General features: G+C 32.0%; 1 protein-coding gene across 3 annotated transcripts; it reads left to right on the top strand.

Annotated features, from left to right (window-relative positions):
• Window positions 1-799: 799 nt before the first annotated feature.
• Window positions 800-14,800, top strand: LOC125065185 (coronin-2B-like). Of its 3 annotated transcripts, none has more exons than XM_047672676.1 (13): window positions 800-1,101; window positions 4,523-4,720; window positions 6,353-6,469; window positions 7,853-8,002; window positions 8,919-9,083; window positions 9,624-9,827; window positions 9,943-10,047; window positions 10,325-10,462; window positions 10,979-11,003; window positions 11,055-11,081; window positions 11,432-11,598; window positions 11,870-12,025; window positions 12,304-14,800. In XM_047672676.1, exons 1-13 carry the CDS (start codon window positions 976-978, stop codon window positions 12,436-12,438), a joined length of 1,713 nt encoding a protein of 570 aa, XP_047528632.1. In that variant the 5' UTR covers window positions 800-975; the 3' UTR covers window positions 12,439-14,800. The 3 variants fall into 3 exon arrangements, with proteins under 3 accessions (XP_047528632.1, XP_047528630.1, XP_047528633.1); XM_047672677.1 differs by adding an exon at window positions 3,399-3,564 and having other exon boundaries at window positions 978-1,101; window positions 10,979-11,081; window positions 12,304-14,796; XM_047672674.1 differs by having other exon boundaries at window positions 10,979-11,081; window positions 12,304-14,796.
• The last annotated feature ends 769 nt before the right edge of the window (window positions 14,801-15,569 follow it).

Raw genomic sequence — 15,569 nt, 5'->3', positions numbered from 1 at the left:
CAGCTAAGTTTCTTCACCCGTAAACTTTGTTAAAAATGTCATCGTGACGGTAGATTTTGAAGTAATTTATTTAAAATATTTATTAGTTGTTAATTCTATTTTTTTTTTTGCTTAAAAATTTAAAATAGAAAAAAAATATTCCGATATTATATAAAATTGTAGAATTGTCTATGAAGACATATAATGTACTTACTTATTAATTATTCAAAATCTACCAAAAAGAAATGTCTGAAAATTGGTCAATGAAACCCAGCAAATTTTTTACATTAAATAAAACAATAATAATTTAAACACGATACTTTTATACAAAATGGTATGGTTGTTTGATGCCCGAGGTTTGTCATTTTAACTAAAAACCATGAACGACAATACTTTATTGGAGAAAATAAATTGATATAAAATTATTCTATGATTATCATTAAAATGAGTTGTATTTCGAACATTTTGAAAAAAAATCTTAAAGACAGTTATTTATTAGTCATATTCCGTACTAAATATAAAATGCTTTCATTTTAGTTAAACTAAACTTTTAAAGAGACAAATGAGACGAAGACGCTTGTGTAAGGTTGGAAAAATAATTTTTATATGGTTTAACCACCTGTACCACGTGTTGTGTTTGATTTGTTTTCTAAAATTTATATATTTCGAAGATAACGCAAGAAAACGCAGTCTATATTAAATTAATAATAAATACTAATAGAATAGTTTTTTTTTTTTTGGGGTATTAAGCTTATATCGGGGATTTTTTTTATGAGCAGGCAACCCTAATGAGAAACTAGTCTTAATTCGATTTTTTGTTCGTGATGTGATGCTAATCATGCGAATTGTGAATTGTAAAGTAATATTATATTTTAATAAGAAAACTTAAAAAGTTTAGCGACACTAGACCTCTTAAATCAAGAGTCTATTCATTTTTTATAAAGTGTATGCAATCAATAGTTTTTATTCCTCAAATATTAGGTTTTGCTTAGGGATATGCCTCCGGTAAAGGATGATTTGATAAGAGAAATTAATTGTATAGATATAAATTTATCTGAAAAAAGTCCAGCAAAAGGGACGGCACTCGTTGATGTAAGAGCTTGTAATAAACCTGCCGCTAAGGTAAGATCTATAAAAAATAAATCGGCTTATGTATAGCTTAAATACTTATAGCTTAATAGCACAAGCTATTGATCGCTAGAATATTAGTTTTTTATCATGTTAGACTAGTATGTAGTACATTAGATAAGATTAAATAATTACACTATTAGAAATAGTTGAGATTAAGAATAAATAATTTTTATTTATTAATTTAAAATCAAACTATTAATTAAGTTTAAATCTATCCATAACTTTACAAAATCCTTTTTTTTTAATCATAAAAAAATCGCATACTGACCTAAAAATGGATATCATTAAAAATAAAACAGAAACTAATTAACATTGAATAACAATAGAAAGTACTTTTAGCCTCGGTTAAAGTAGAAAAGTTACACGAGGTTTCTTAATTTTATTTATTTAATCATAACTGCAACATTTTTATAACTCATGATGTGATACAATTGGATATGGATTACAAATACTATTCATTTATTTTGTATTACATAATTTACAAAATAGTTTAACTTAAAATCGAGTTCATAAATAATAAGGATGGCATAATTAAACAGTCGCTGATCACAATTAAAACAAATGCAAGAAGGACTAAATCATTTAAAAAAAAATTTGGTTACACATTTACCAGTCACAAAATTAAAAAATAATAAATTTGTCGAACTCTTACTACATGCAGCAAACACTGTGGTGTTGAGTGGTCAACTCGACCTATTAGCTTTATATAAACTAAGACACATTGTTTAGTTTTTGTACAAATCTATCTCAGTTTTATCCTGATAGTAAAAAAACAGTAGATAGATGTACTATTATTATACATCTGTAATTGTCTGTACCATGTTCCTGTTTCAAGGGTGAGTGCCTGTGTAAGCACTAATGGTGTTTGGAATTACTTATATCTTATAAAAATAAAACGAGGTTAAGGGCAAGCACGATGAGATAACCCATTAGCTTACCTTACCTAAATAAATTTAAAAAAAAAGTGCACTTATCAACTGTAGTACTATCATAGCACTATCAAGTAAATTATATAATGTATATACCCTGTTATGGTTACATTATACAGATGTCTTGCTTTGTTTAGTTATTTTGTAACTGCTTTACTATCTGTGATGTAACAGTAGTGGCTTATGAATGTCTGCAGTCTTACCAGTTAAGCACAAGTAATCCATCGGTAAAACTAGAGAATGGCTATCACTGGGCACATGTTAATGTATCGTTACATAAAGTTATATTAAATTTCTATTTATGCTTTCATTTTAAATGAATGTTGTTTTTTGTTGTTCTATTTAGTAGTTGTTACTGATTAAGCAAAATAGTTTACATACTTAAAAAAAAATATTTAACAATTTGGTGTTAATAAAAAAATAATGAATGCAATGGTCAATCTGATATTATTTAAAAAAATTCAATATATCTATAATTAAAAGTGTAACCACTTGATAAATATGGTCGGTGGAAAGGAAGAAGAGCTTAAGCATCAAAATTGTGTTTTGAGAAATGGGCTTTTATTTAATATTGTTATCATAAATCTGTATTCTTTTGCGTTAAAAATAATTTTATAAGAAGCAATCCGAGAGAAGGTTGTTTAAATCACGGTATACATAAATATGTTTGGCATTTTTTATTAGTAAATGGAAGTGAATAGACTTCAAATACTATTCCATATAATTTATTCTAATTTATTTCTAATTTATTTCTAGCCAACTTGAAATTGAATTCGTTTGATTACTGTACTTAAAATAAAAATAATACAAATAGTAGAAAAAATATATCTTAAGTTTGAATTCTGATTTTATCAACTATCATGTTTGAAAACATAAGCTCGAACCCTGTCCATTAAATTTCACCTTACCATCCATTAGATAATTTAACAACAAATTTCTAAATTATAATTATAATGAATGACTACAGTAAAAATAATATACATAAACGCATCTTTTCTATTTAAAAATTTACATATGTCTTATAAAGATATTTAAACGGTGTTGCATAAAACTCGTTACGTAATAAATTTTATTAGTTAAATTGTACTTAATTGATATTCAGTCTATCGCTACACAGCACAATGAATATAATTTCTCAAGTCCCAGCATCAGTCTACATCGTAAAGCGTTTTCACTTTTTTTTCGCTTGCCGCTCTAGGCACGCGTCTCTGCCGCTATCATAATAAAACAGTTTCATATTGCTTAAACGTTGATTCGCAATGTAGCGTCTATTACGTATTGTATTGTTACTTTAATTTGCACAATTTCATGTAGCCGTTTTGTCTATCATTTTTTTTTTTGTGTCTTTAATATTTTCAGTGTTTATATCGCAGCTCGTGATGTGGGCGACAGAATTTTCATTACTTTGTTTACATGATTATGTTTTGTAAAATGCACAGTGTTCATAGTTTTGGAGTGTGAATCTTTTGTAGTGCATGCTTTGAAATCGCACCCGAGTAGTGGAGACGACATGACTAATTCTCAGGTACAAGCTTTATTTTTTTAATAATTATTTATCGTAAGCTATCAAAGGAATAAATGCTTTTTGTTTAAGAAAATTGCAACATTTTTTGTTAAGTATATATTTTGGGTTTTAGTTAATTTTATGCATTTTAATTATTTATTAAAGAATACTATCAATGCCTGTTTCCAAGTATTCTTATATTATGATTGGGTACGACAGTAGTCTTAAGAAATCAGGATTGAACCTGCGACTGGCATAGGTCACAAGTGGTACAACCTTACAGTTGGTGATTACATATTTTCCGCACTCTGAATTAACTTTAATTGTTAATTATGTTATTAGTAACTCTTACTTCGAGTACATTGTGTTTTCCCCTGGAAGTTCACATGGCGCTTTTTTGAAGGCATGAGAAAAATATTTCAACAATACAGCTAATTATCACCTTTATAGTGTTAACGGTTTTGTGAACATCATTTTATGTGAATCGTTATGTAACTTCGACAATTTGTCAAGTTGTCCGTTCTTGGTGTTCGTAACCCGGCACTAAATGTATTTGGTTCGTTTTTATTAATTGACTAGAGAGCAAAGATAGATGAGATTTAATTAAATCAATATATTTTCAAATTTGCAAAAAAGCGCAATGAATTTGTGAGCACTTTTTCCATAAATGATAATTTACATTTACAAATAACGGCAACTGATAAGGACTTTGATAAGGTTTCCCTACACTGGCATGATTAGCATTAGCAATCACTTAAAACCAATCGACTGTGTACTTTGGTTCTCTTATGTGTTTTGGTTTGTAAGAAAATGGCGTCTTTTGGTGACGGTTTACCTAGCACATCTTTCACGTTTTTATATATCATCAAATAAAGATTAGAATATTGGCTGGAAACTAGAAGGATCTCATGCTGTATGCTGTGATCTTTGCCTAGTACAATTAGGATTTTAAATATAAATGTTTTTTTATACGTTTTAGGTATGGTTCCGTGGGGTGAGAAGTTCCAAGTTCCGCCACGTATACGGAGTGCCATTCAAGCGGGAACGATGCTATGATAACATAAAGATAACAAGGAATGCCCACGATTCCAACTTCTGTGCGGTCAATCCTAAGTTCGTGGCGATCGTGACGGAGGTTGCTGGTGGCGGTGCCTTCCTCGTGCTGCCATTAGACCACGTAAGTAAAAGACTCAAGATTCTTTCATACCTGTTTAATTTATCATGATTTACACGAGGCTTATTTGCTAAAATATATTCTCACGGATTATTTATATCTATAGCACTTAGAGTTGTACTGTGATTTTATGTACTTATTATACTTTATTAACCTTCCTGGCAGATAGGACTGGTAGTAATTACCAGTTCAGTGCGAATAAATAATTATTGGAATTGAAAGGGTACTTCCCAAAAATTAGTTCGTTCAACCATATGTCCACTAACGCTTCATATTATAAATGGAAATTATATATGGAAACTTTACCAGATATTCATGAACAATCGGAAGCTATCAATTCTGAATAATGTAGTTTAAAACAACAAATATCTAAACGTGTGAACAATATCAATGATAATTTAACCTCTGACCATCCACACATTGATTGAAACAATACACGTAGCCGCTCCAACATATTTTATTCTTCGTAGTCATGCTGTATTAGTAGTTCATGACCGCAAAAGCATTAACATATTATCATAATGAAATAATGTGACACTGCACATGCAGAGCGTTAGACGAACTACGCAAATATAATATACTAGCATCGCGTCCCGATTTTGTACGGGTTAATTAATTAATTTACACAACTTTACACCTCCCAATTCCAAATTTCTACATTCTGCATTCATTTGTTTAAGCCTTGATAGTTAGTCTGAATAAAGTATTTTATATGTATAGTTTAATACACGCGACTAACCGTATTCCTACTGAAATTAAACTAATAGCTCGCGTGAGGAAATTAAAGCGAAATATAATAAAAATAACAGTGATATTGCCACAGTTATCAGTCTCAAGAGAACACGGCGTTCGTGTGTCGAATTACGAAGTAATTACTTCTTGTAATTGTCACTCATTCGTCGCTACATTGTCATTGCACGAAATTAAAACTTGTCGCTTCGACTTATCAAATTGTTTCAATATGTAGAAGAGATGACATAACGAAGTGTTCTGACAGATTTAAACTATATATTTATTTAGGTAAACAGCTGATATATTTAATAAATTACTTATCCAATCAAGACCATAAATGTATAACAATTATTTTATTGCTATGATAACATACCATATGGTACTGAGCAAATTTACCGTTTTAAACGTATTCCACCATAATCTTGCTATGGTTTATTTATGATAATTGCCAAATTCAAATACGGATTTGTGACCATCATAAACAACGCTTGACGGAACATAAACTCGTTCGCAGCTATTCTCAATTCCGGATAACGAACAACGTTTATTATATCAGAAATGTTTCGATTAATGTATTATATCCCTATACATAGAGGTAAATCTGCTATGAGTAACTTAATTTCATTTTTTTTATTCACGTTTTATAATAATCAGACGAAGATACTTTGTACAAAGTCACTCGTAATGTAATAATTTTAATGAAAATAATCGACGACTAAGGGGGTAAATATTTACAGCGTTAAGTCTTCATATATTTTACCTAAATAAGTATAAGTTCATTGGCTTAGAGAGATCAAGAAAGTAAGCAGATGTTAAAAAAGCAGACAAGAAAAATAACACTTGCAATAAAACTCAAATATATTATTAAATTTGGATGAAACTAATTAAACTTAATTTTTCCAGACTGGTCGGCTAGACTTCAATGCGAGTCGCGTCACGGGCCACAAAGGCCCGGTACTCGACATCAAATGGAATCCGTTCAACGATAACATCATAGCCTCGTGTTCCGATGACTGCACGGTAATTTCGTTACAATTTTAATACAGGTTTCCAATTAGCCCGTGGAAAATGGCACCCATTACGCGGTCGTGTTCCATTCCAACTGTTTTTGACTGTTAAATACGAGGTTTTACTACGATTTAGGCGATGTAGATTGCGGTAAAAGCGAAAAAAGCTATTGTATATCTACGGTTTAGTTGAAGCGATAACGGTGTATAGAAGACATAGCGAGTATGAAGCACAGTGCTTAAAGTAAACATAAGCACAAGTAATGATAAATTTAATTACTTTTCGGCAAAGTTAAGGTAAGCCTCGGTGATTTTGGCCCCTTAGCTGACTTGGGTAGATTCTACGTTCGTCTGATCTGAGTCTCTCAATTTCACTTGCTTAAACAAAACAGAACTGCTCCAGCAGTGCTTGAGTAAAACAGTCCCCTAATTTATTAGTATACATTTTCTGTATATTGAACGATATTCAATTTATACTTAATATAAACATTTTATATTTACATAGATAAACTGATAATTATGTTTTTATGTCTGACAAGATGTTTCAAGACATCGGCTAAATTTGCTACATAAAAGGTGTATGGTCTCTAGTGATGATGATTTTAACACGAGGATATTAGAAACAATATTTGACTATACTATATTTATAAATAAAATTGTATTTATAAACTTGATAATGCTTGTTATCAGCACTCTAAGTAATAATGCTAACCGTCAATATATGCTATCTCCATGGATTTAGAACCACTTGATATATAAAATATATAGTACAAAAGTATAATTGAAATTCAGATAATGTAACACACATACCTCTAAAATATTGTAAATGAACTATACACATACATTAGACATGCTTATAGAATAGTTCAGTAATGTTGCCAGAAACAAAAAAGAACATTGTACATAATAAGACTTAGTGCAACTTAATAAATATTTTGTATTACTTTGTATTGAAGAGGAAGGTGTTGTCAGCTTGGACAAGGACGTAACATCTTATGTTATTTTTTAAAATTAATTTACTAATAAATTAATATTGACATTATAATAAAAAACAACACCTTTCCAATCCATTACTATAAGTACGAAAAATATTTAAAATTATTAAAAGGCAAAGTATAAAAACTATTCAGATCAATTTTTAATTACAATTGTATATAAGCTTTTTACTCATTATAACTGTGTACTGTGAAAACTATCAAATATAGTTAATTTGTTGAAAAGTAAAGTTTTTATACATAGTATTATTATATACACATATATATTGCTATTAGCATACCACTATGTATAAAAGCATAATATTTATTTTAAAAAATAACAAAATAATTCTGTTATTATCATTCAGAACGATCGTTTTGTATTGTTATTATTACTATTATTTATTGTTATGATTATGTAGGTAAAACTATGGCACATTCCGGATGGAGGTTTATCCATGCACCTGACCGACTGGCTCGTAGAGTTGCACGGACACAAGCGCAGAGTTGCATACATTGAATGGCATCCTACTGCTGAAAATATCTTGCTTAGCGCTGGGTTCGATTACTTGGTAAGTATTCATTTAACGGTATTTAAAAAAAATACATTTAAAAGGTTTGTCAATCTGTATTGAAATAAAGCCTATGTATATTGCATATGTCTTTAATCAGGGCCGGACCGTAAGTTTAGGGGCCCTGGGCTAACACTACTCAGGGGCCCATCTAAGATATATCTGAACGTAGACTTGAATTAATTTATTTAAATGGGTTTGATTAATTGCAGGACCCGCAGGGCTGCAAACCATACGATCTGTTTAATTTAATAAAGTTATGGATTCATTCGCATTATCGTCTATTTTTGACTTTGACATGACTTAGCTGGGGCCCCCTTGAATCCGGGGCTCTGGGCTGAAGCCCAAAAAGCCATATGGTAGATTCGGCCCTGTCTTTAATCATAATTCTTCTCAATGTATATTTGCTAACTTTATATAATATGTATACAAAAACATAAAGGTTTTTTTAGAAATTGTTACGTACATATAAAGTTAACAAGGAAAATATATAAACTTGTAGCTTCTATTACCTGTTACAAAAGTCACTCTTGCGAGTCAATGTATACGATTTAACAACAGGAGAGTCCTGTAAGCTTTAAAAATATCAAATTGTTAAATTTAAAAGAATCGTCAAGGATTTTTCTCTTGCTAAGGGATATTCCAATACCAATGATTTTTTAGATGATCGAACACCTTGTGAATGAAACGACCGCCTGCTCATTTAAAATATAATTTCGGTAATAATAATATTTCACAAACACATATATACATTTGAGAAAAAAAAAATTGGCTGAGTTTCTTACGTCGGTTCTTAGGTCCTCAAATTTTTTAACACCTAATAAGCAAAGTGTAAAACCTCTTTATTAAATAAAGATTTTGACGTTTCGAGTCAATCTATGGTGGAAAACGCTTTAAAACGCTTTTTTCGTTATAGATCTTCGTATGGGACGTGGGCAAAGGGGAGGCGGTGAAGGTGATCGACTGCCACAGCGACGTCATCTACTGCATGTCCTTCAACCGCGACGGATCGCTGCTCGCTACCACTTGTAAGGACAAGAAGTTGAGGGTTATCGAACCGAGGCGAGGGATCGTTCTATCGGTAAGTCTATCGAAGACTAATAAGGCTTCGAATAAAACGCTATCTAAATTCTATTCAAATGGATATAACAGATTTTATTGTTCATTGTATTTGTTGACGATTTATTCTCTATTGTTTATGAACTGTTCCATACTATTTTATATCCAATGCAATGGCAGAAGTAATCTATGGTACTCCTTATGGATTCCTTGCCAAAATGACATTTAAAATTCGTAATTGTTATCGGTAATTTGGAATAAAAATTGATATATGTAGTTCAGTGGAATTGTGTTGTTATATAAATAAAGTAGTGGGCTCTATGTAGTATTGTTGTATGCTAGTTTGAGGTGTGAGTGAGCGATTGTAAATACAGGTGTACGTTAAGTCCCTTGACTTAACCTTTTGACTTAGTTAGCTATTCATTTGCCCTGCATTAAAATTATGCGTGGTAGAATCGATTGACAGGTAAAATTATTGGTGAATAAACAGTCATCCTATTTTATATTTAGGTATAGAAACTTATTTCAAAATGTATTTTAACTAACGCACTGGTTTGCGCAGGAGGGCACGTGCCACGGCGGCACGAAGGCGTCCAAGTGCACGTTCGTGAGCCAGGGCCGCGTGCTGACCACGGGCTTCTCGCGCCACAGCGACCGCCAGTACGCGCTGTGGGACCAGCACAGCCTGGCCGCGCCGCTGCTGCAGGAGACCATCGACAGCTCCTCCGGCGTCGTCTTCCCCTACTACGACCACGACACCAACATGGTGAGACGCAGCCACCTGGAAATGTTCTACCGCCTTAGTATATTTCTTAGTATCCGTAGATGGCCCATTTGTCCGTCCACCTACTCATACCATAAATAATAATTATTTTCAACAGGTTTATCTCGCTGGAAAAGGTGATGGAAACATACGCTACTACGAGGTGGTCGACGAGCCACCATACGTGCATTTCCTGAATCAGTTTCTATCTGGAAATCCTCAGGTAAGAAAAACGTAGTATATTGATTTGTTTAATAAGTTATATAAAAATATTTGTAAACAATTGAACATTAAAATCGAATTAATTAAATTATGTATTCATTAAAAATTGACGTTAACATTTTTGTACATAATAAATTAACCTTAAGTTTTCATTATATTGTTATTATTAACTGTACCTATTTCCTTATACTATATATTTATAATATTGTGAGCGGACGAAATGTGCCAAAATAATAATGCAAAAAACTTTGTGCTATAATGTGTGTGCGCGTGCGCAGCGCGGGCTGGGCTTCATGCCGAAGCGCGGCGTGCACACGGGCGCGTGCGAGGTGTTCCGCTTCTACAAGCTGCACACGTCGCGCGGCCTGTGCGAGCCCATCTCCATGATCGTGCCGCGCAAGTCCGACTGCTTCCAGGTACGACGCACGGTGCAGACTCCGAGCGAGTTTGTCCTCTAATATTCTAATCGAGTAGGCTCGTAGGACCACTTTGAATCGTCATGTTGCATTGTAGAAAATGTACAACTACCAGTACCTTTTTAGTACCACCGACTCGGAAAGTAGATTCTACCGAGAAGTAAGTCAAAACGTACATCATAATATTAGTAGGATAATGTCTTAATAAAGATTTTTGTTCGCATTATATAACTTGAGTTTCCGTATGATCTAGTTTCACTAACCGAAATTGGATATAACTAAATATATCGAATCGTTTATTTTTTTATAATTAATTCGTTTGTACCACTGCAATAAAAAAAATCGACTGAAAATATATCTTGTCGTGTTTCGAATGAAACTATTAGTGTTTCGAAGGTATTTGTAATTGTACGGTAAGGAATAAAATTAGATTACATCGGCCTGGACTAATTGCGATCACACAAGTTGACCGACACTCAGTGAGCGCGACTGTGCGTGTGTGTGCGTGTGTTGCAGGAGGACCTGTACCCCGACACGGCGGCGCCGCAGCCGGCGGTGAGCGCGCGCGACTGGCTGGGCGGGGTCAACGCGCCGCCGCTGCTCATCAGCATGAAGACCGGTACGGCCCGACCGATACTATGTTGTTAAGTTCGCGTCATGTAACTTTGTCGCTCTCAGACTAGGTGCTTGGAAAGACCTCGCAGCTACTGCGATATTTTATCGTAGAATATTATCGAAACACGTAAACTGTTTTTATTAAAAAAAAAGTTTCTGGTGAGATTATTTTAAAAAATGTTTTGTTTAGATATTCCTTCGACTAATAAAAAATAATAAAGACACGTAAAAGGAGTGTTACCCACATTACAAGATATGCATTCCTTTCATACTCTTAATAATATTTCATCTAAATTTAATTTTTGGTATATATATTGGTTGTATATAAAAGTGTCAAATTGTAACACGATGCAGGTGTGACCATATCGACTCACAAGCCGCGTACGAACAAGGACGCGCCGGCGCTGCAACCTCAGGACGCCAACAACCGGAAGAAGTTCGCGTTCCTCTCCCGAGAGACCACGCCCGACTACCGCCCGCTGGCCACCTGGCAGGAAAACCATGACAACGAAACGCCTCAGGTTTATTGTTTTTTCCTTGTCATTTACACAAAATTAATCAATGCCAATTGTCAATACTGAATATGAGTAATGAAGGACGTCAATTTTCTGCAAATCTACAATCCGTGGTTATGTTTAATTGTCTAACCATTCAAGATACATTATGTCACCATAAATATTTATATATTTTAAGGATCTAAGAAATAATCAATAAAAACATATTAATTATAAGCTTATTCTTTAAAAAAAATAAACATTGTAAATATATTTTAGTTACTATCTATTTAAACAGGTACAAGTAACGGAAAAATGTCAGAAGACAAACGCAAATCAGAACACGAAGTTCCATCAGCTACAACGAATGTTCGGCAAGCAGACGGGCGAGACGGAGCCCGTGCCACTTTACAAGCAGATCAACCAGGGAGATGTCTTCAACACTGAGAATGAGGTAGTGAATCCCATTATACCCAAATGTTTGATTATCGTCGGTAGGACGTTGTGCAAGCTCATCTGTATGGGTACCACTTATCAGTTCTACCAAACAGCAACACTGCTTGTTCTGGTTTGAACGGTGAGTTGGCCACTATTACAGGCATAAGTAACATGACATTGTTGTTTGTTGCACAAAATATAAAGTTGTTTCTGTTAAAAACAAAGGTTTGGTAAAAAAATAGTTTGTTTTGTAAATTCTTAATTCTGTATAAGCTTTTAATGCAAAACTTCCAGTTACGTCTCGCTTTCAACCGACAAGGCGAAGAATTGAGAATCGTAAAGCGACAGCTGCAGAACAGTCAGCAGAGGGTGAGAGAATTGGAGCAACACATCGCGTCTCTCCAATCGCGGCTACAACAAGAAACCTAAGCTTAACATTACACTGCCTACGACGCCTTTCAGATTGATCTTGCAAATGTTTATATATCAAACTGGATCTTAATATTTAGTTGATTGTGATTAATGTTTTACTCAAAAAGTGACATAAATTTAAATTTTAATGAAACAATATTATATTTTTTATATATTGTGCATTTGATTTTTGGGCACAACTTGATTCATGATATAATAGTCACCTACTTTATAGAAAATTGGCTTTTTTATGTTAGATAATATAACTGAATTTACAGTTATGCTAAAGCTATTGCATTGTGAAACATTACTATGAAATAGTCTTAAAAGCTGTGTGCTTAACTTTGTCCGGCGGAATGTGTCCCGTAGCAATCTTTGTGGACTTCACTTGTACTTTTTGTAGTGCCAACCAGAAGTCGAAGCTTGTCGAAGAAGACAATGCTTGATGTATACTTTAAGTATAGTTGGTTCTGTATTGGGCAATACAGCAATGATACCTTTATATTTAGTGATATTTTCGATACTAGATGTATCCTCCACTATTATTTTTAAAATGTGACTTATTGAACTATATAAGACTCGTACACAAGATGATGACCAAAATATTATTATTATTTCATTCTTCGTGTACTTGTGATAATATTGCTCCGTGTAAAAAAACATTGGGCATATAAAATAGGTTGTTTTTTTCTATGTCAATGTCTTAAGTGATTCTTCGTGACTTATTAACTATGTAACGTGTATTTCAATATAGTCGTTGATACAAAATTACTCGTATTTGTGTAAACGCAACAACTTGTCGGAATAAAATTCGTTGACATGCGATAGCCCAGTGGGAACAAAATTATCATTCCATAATAGTATTTTTACATTTGTATGTTATATACTTATATGGCCTAATGTTTTATTATAATAAAAATATTATTACAAGGCTATAGTTATTAAAAATTCGGACATGACAGTTGTGATGATTTCTTTATAAAAAAATAATGTATTATTTGGCGTAATCGCTCCCTTGCTTTCAACTATAATTGCGAAAATAAAAAAAGTCTCTTTGCTCGACACTGTTATTATAAATTTAGTAAAATTGTTTGTATTTACATCTTATATAGAAAATTAAAATTATCTTTTATTATCTGATAGGTAGCATATGATATTTTTGTCATCTATGCTATGAATTCTGTGATTGTTCTCCGATTTTAAGAAATCCGCCTCTTGTTCTGTTTTCTGTTCGTGTCGTCGTATATAATGCTTATGTTGAAGAATTTTATGTACGCCCGAGCAAAGTAAATAAATAAAATTTTCGAAAGCAAGCGAGCAGATCAACGAAACAAAATATCATTTAAACACTATAATTAGCTTCACTTGTGCAATGAATGTACGGTTATTACGAAATCTTTTTTTAAATGTAATTAATTCAATACTGCTTAGAGCACTATTTTAAAAAGCACATGATTAAAGTTTATTCCCAGTTTTATTATTAAGTTGATTTGTTAGTAATTAATTTAGTCTGATTTACAATTATTGTTACCTGTTAATTTTAAATGTTTGTTTCTTTTTATGTGACAATTTTGTATGTGTTTGATTAAAATGTAATATTAGGTATATTCAATGTTCTGAATTTCTTGTCTACAGATGTACAACACAGGAAATGTCTATAAATTAGGTTTTGGTGTTTGAATGTAAATGTAGTCACTGGTTGATAATTTTTTTTTAACTTACATACAAGCATTTAAAATATCATATGGTAGCTTTTGTTTTTGTCTAAAGTTAGAACGAAGCTAGTATTTTTTTTATATTGTAATACTTTCTAAACATTGTATATCAAGTATTTCTACTTGTAATTTGCATAAAAATGTACTGCCAAGAACAGTTTAAAAATAAAGTGTACAAAAAATGTTACCTGAAATTTTTGTACATATTATATTGAGATGAAATGGTTTAGTTATCTTAAACGTGAATTTTTAGAGTAGGTGCTACATCCTGGAACAGCTTTCTGCTTAATTGAGATATAAGATTGCTTAAAATATAAATCAACGTAATTGTAGTAAGCTAGCTTTTATAAGAATCAATGTCTTTAACAAAATGTATGGCTTCTAATTAAAAATGATATATGAAAGAATAGATTAGTATTCAATTTTCATCAAAAATAAACTATATGTATTTTGAGACAGTAAGCTCTACTAATACTAAATATGTAGTCTATCAAAATCGTAAAGGCAATTGTTCAAGTTAAAATTTTATTAAAATTATATTTGCAAAATAAGGGAAGTATTTTCATACTGTAGTTTATTACATTCCACTTAAAGCATCGATATTAGGTAAGTGAAATGAATCAAAAAGTATTATTTCATATAAGCTAAATTAGTTATTTAGTTTTGTGGCTAAGTCTATGTTAATATTTATTGTGTATTTTTATATTATGCTTGTGTAGCACAAATTTTCAATAAATGTTTGAACATTTATCTGTTGTCTTTGATGTCCTAAAGATGTATTTATAAAAGATATAATCACAGTAAAATACTAAAACCTCTAAAATACTATTAGCTACTCTCTTTAAGTAAATCACTGTGTAAAAACGAAATAATAAAAGTTAATTTTTTTTATCGGTTTCGGTTGCGGTTACGGAGCTCCATAACATCCTGTTTCATGTCATACTTGGATACAGTGTAGTAGGTATATTTTGAGTTTTTTTTTAATATAGCTTAATATGTTAAAAAATAATGGATTTGGAGGCTATTCAGCGATAGCTACACGCTACACTATAATGAATACTCAAAAACTGTTACTAACAATATGTAGATTTGTATAATGCCACAGCATATACCTGCCTTTTACAATCAAGTTAGTTATATTTTTTATGTTTTGAAAGCATATCATTAATAAAATAAATTTAGATTTGACGCTAGCGAAATAAAAGTATGCCGTAATATATTGTGTACCGTGAGCTCATTGGATACATTGGTTGGCGAAATATTGACTACATTCAATTTAATATTTAATTGCCATTTTAAAAAACCTGGCGTAATTCTTAAAATTATAACCAAACGATTTTGAGCAGCTGTTTATAATGTATATAGAGTTTTTCATAGGGCTTATTTATATTTTTTATGTCATAAAAATATATTTACTTAGAGGTCTATGCAAAG

This window comes from Vanessa atalanta, chromosome 7, assembly GCF_905147765.1.
Source record: "Vanessa atalanta chromosome 7, ilVanAtal1.2, whole genome shotgun sequence".
NCBI lineage: Eukaryota > Metazoa > Arthropoda > Insecta > Lepidoptera > Nymphalidae > Vanessa > Vanessa atalanta.
Note: the sequence above shows the minus strand (reverse complement) of the source record. Positions and strands in the feature narration are given on the sequence as shown.

What these genes read in the sequence shown, in the direction of transcription:
- LOC125065185 (XM_047672674.1), top strand. Translation starts at nt 976, where the DNA reads ATGCCTCCGGTAAAGGATGATTTGATAAGAGAAATTAATTGTATAGAT. An exon ending in GCGCTGGGTTCGATTACTTG is followed by an intron (nt 8,003 to 8,918) that starts GTAAGTATTCAT and finishes TTTTCGTTATAG; the next exon opens with ATCTTCGTATGGGACGTGGG. An exon ending in TCTTCAACACTGAGAATGAG is followed by an intron (nt 12,026 to 12,303) that starts GTAGTGAATCCC and finishes CAAAACTTCCAG; the next exon opens with TTACGTCTCGCTTTCAACCG.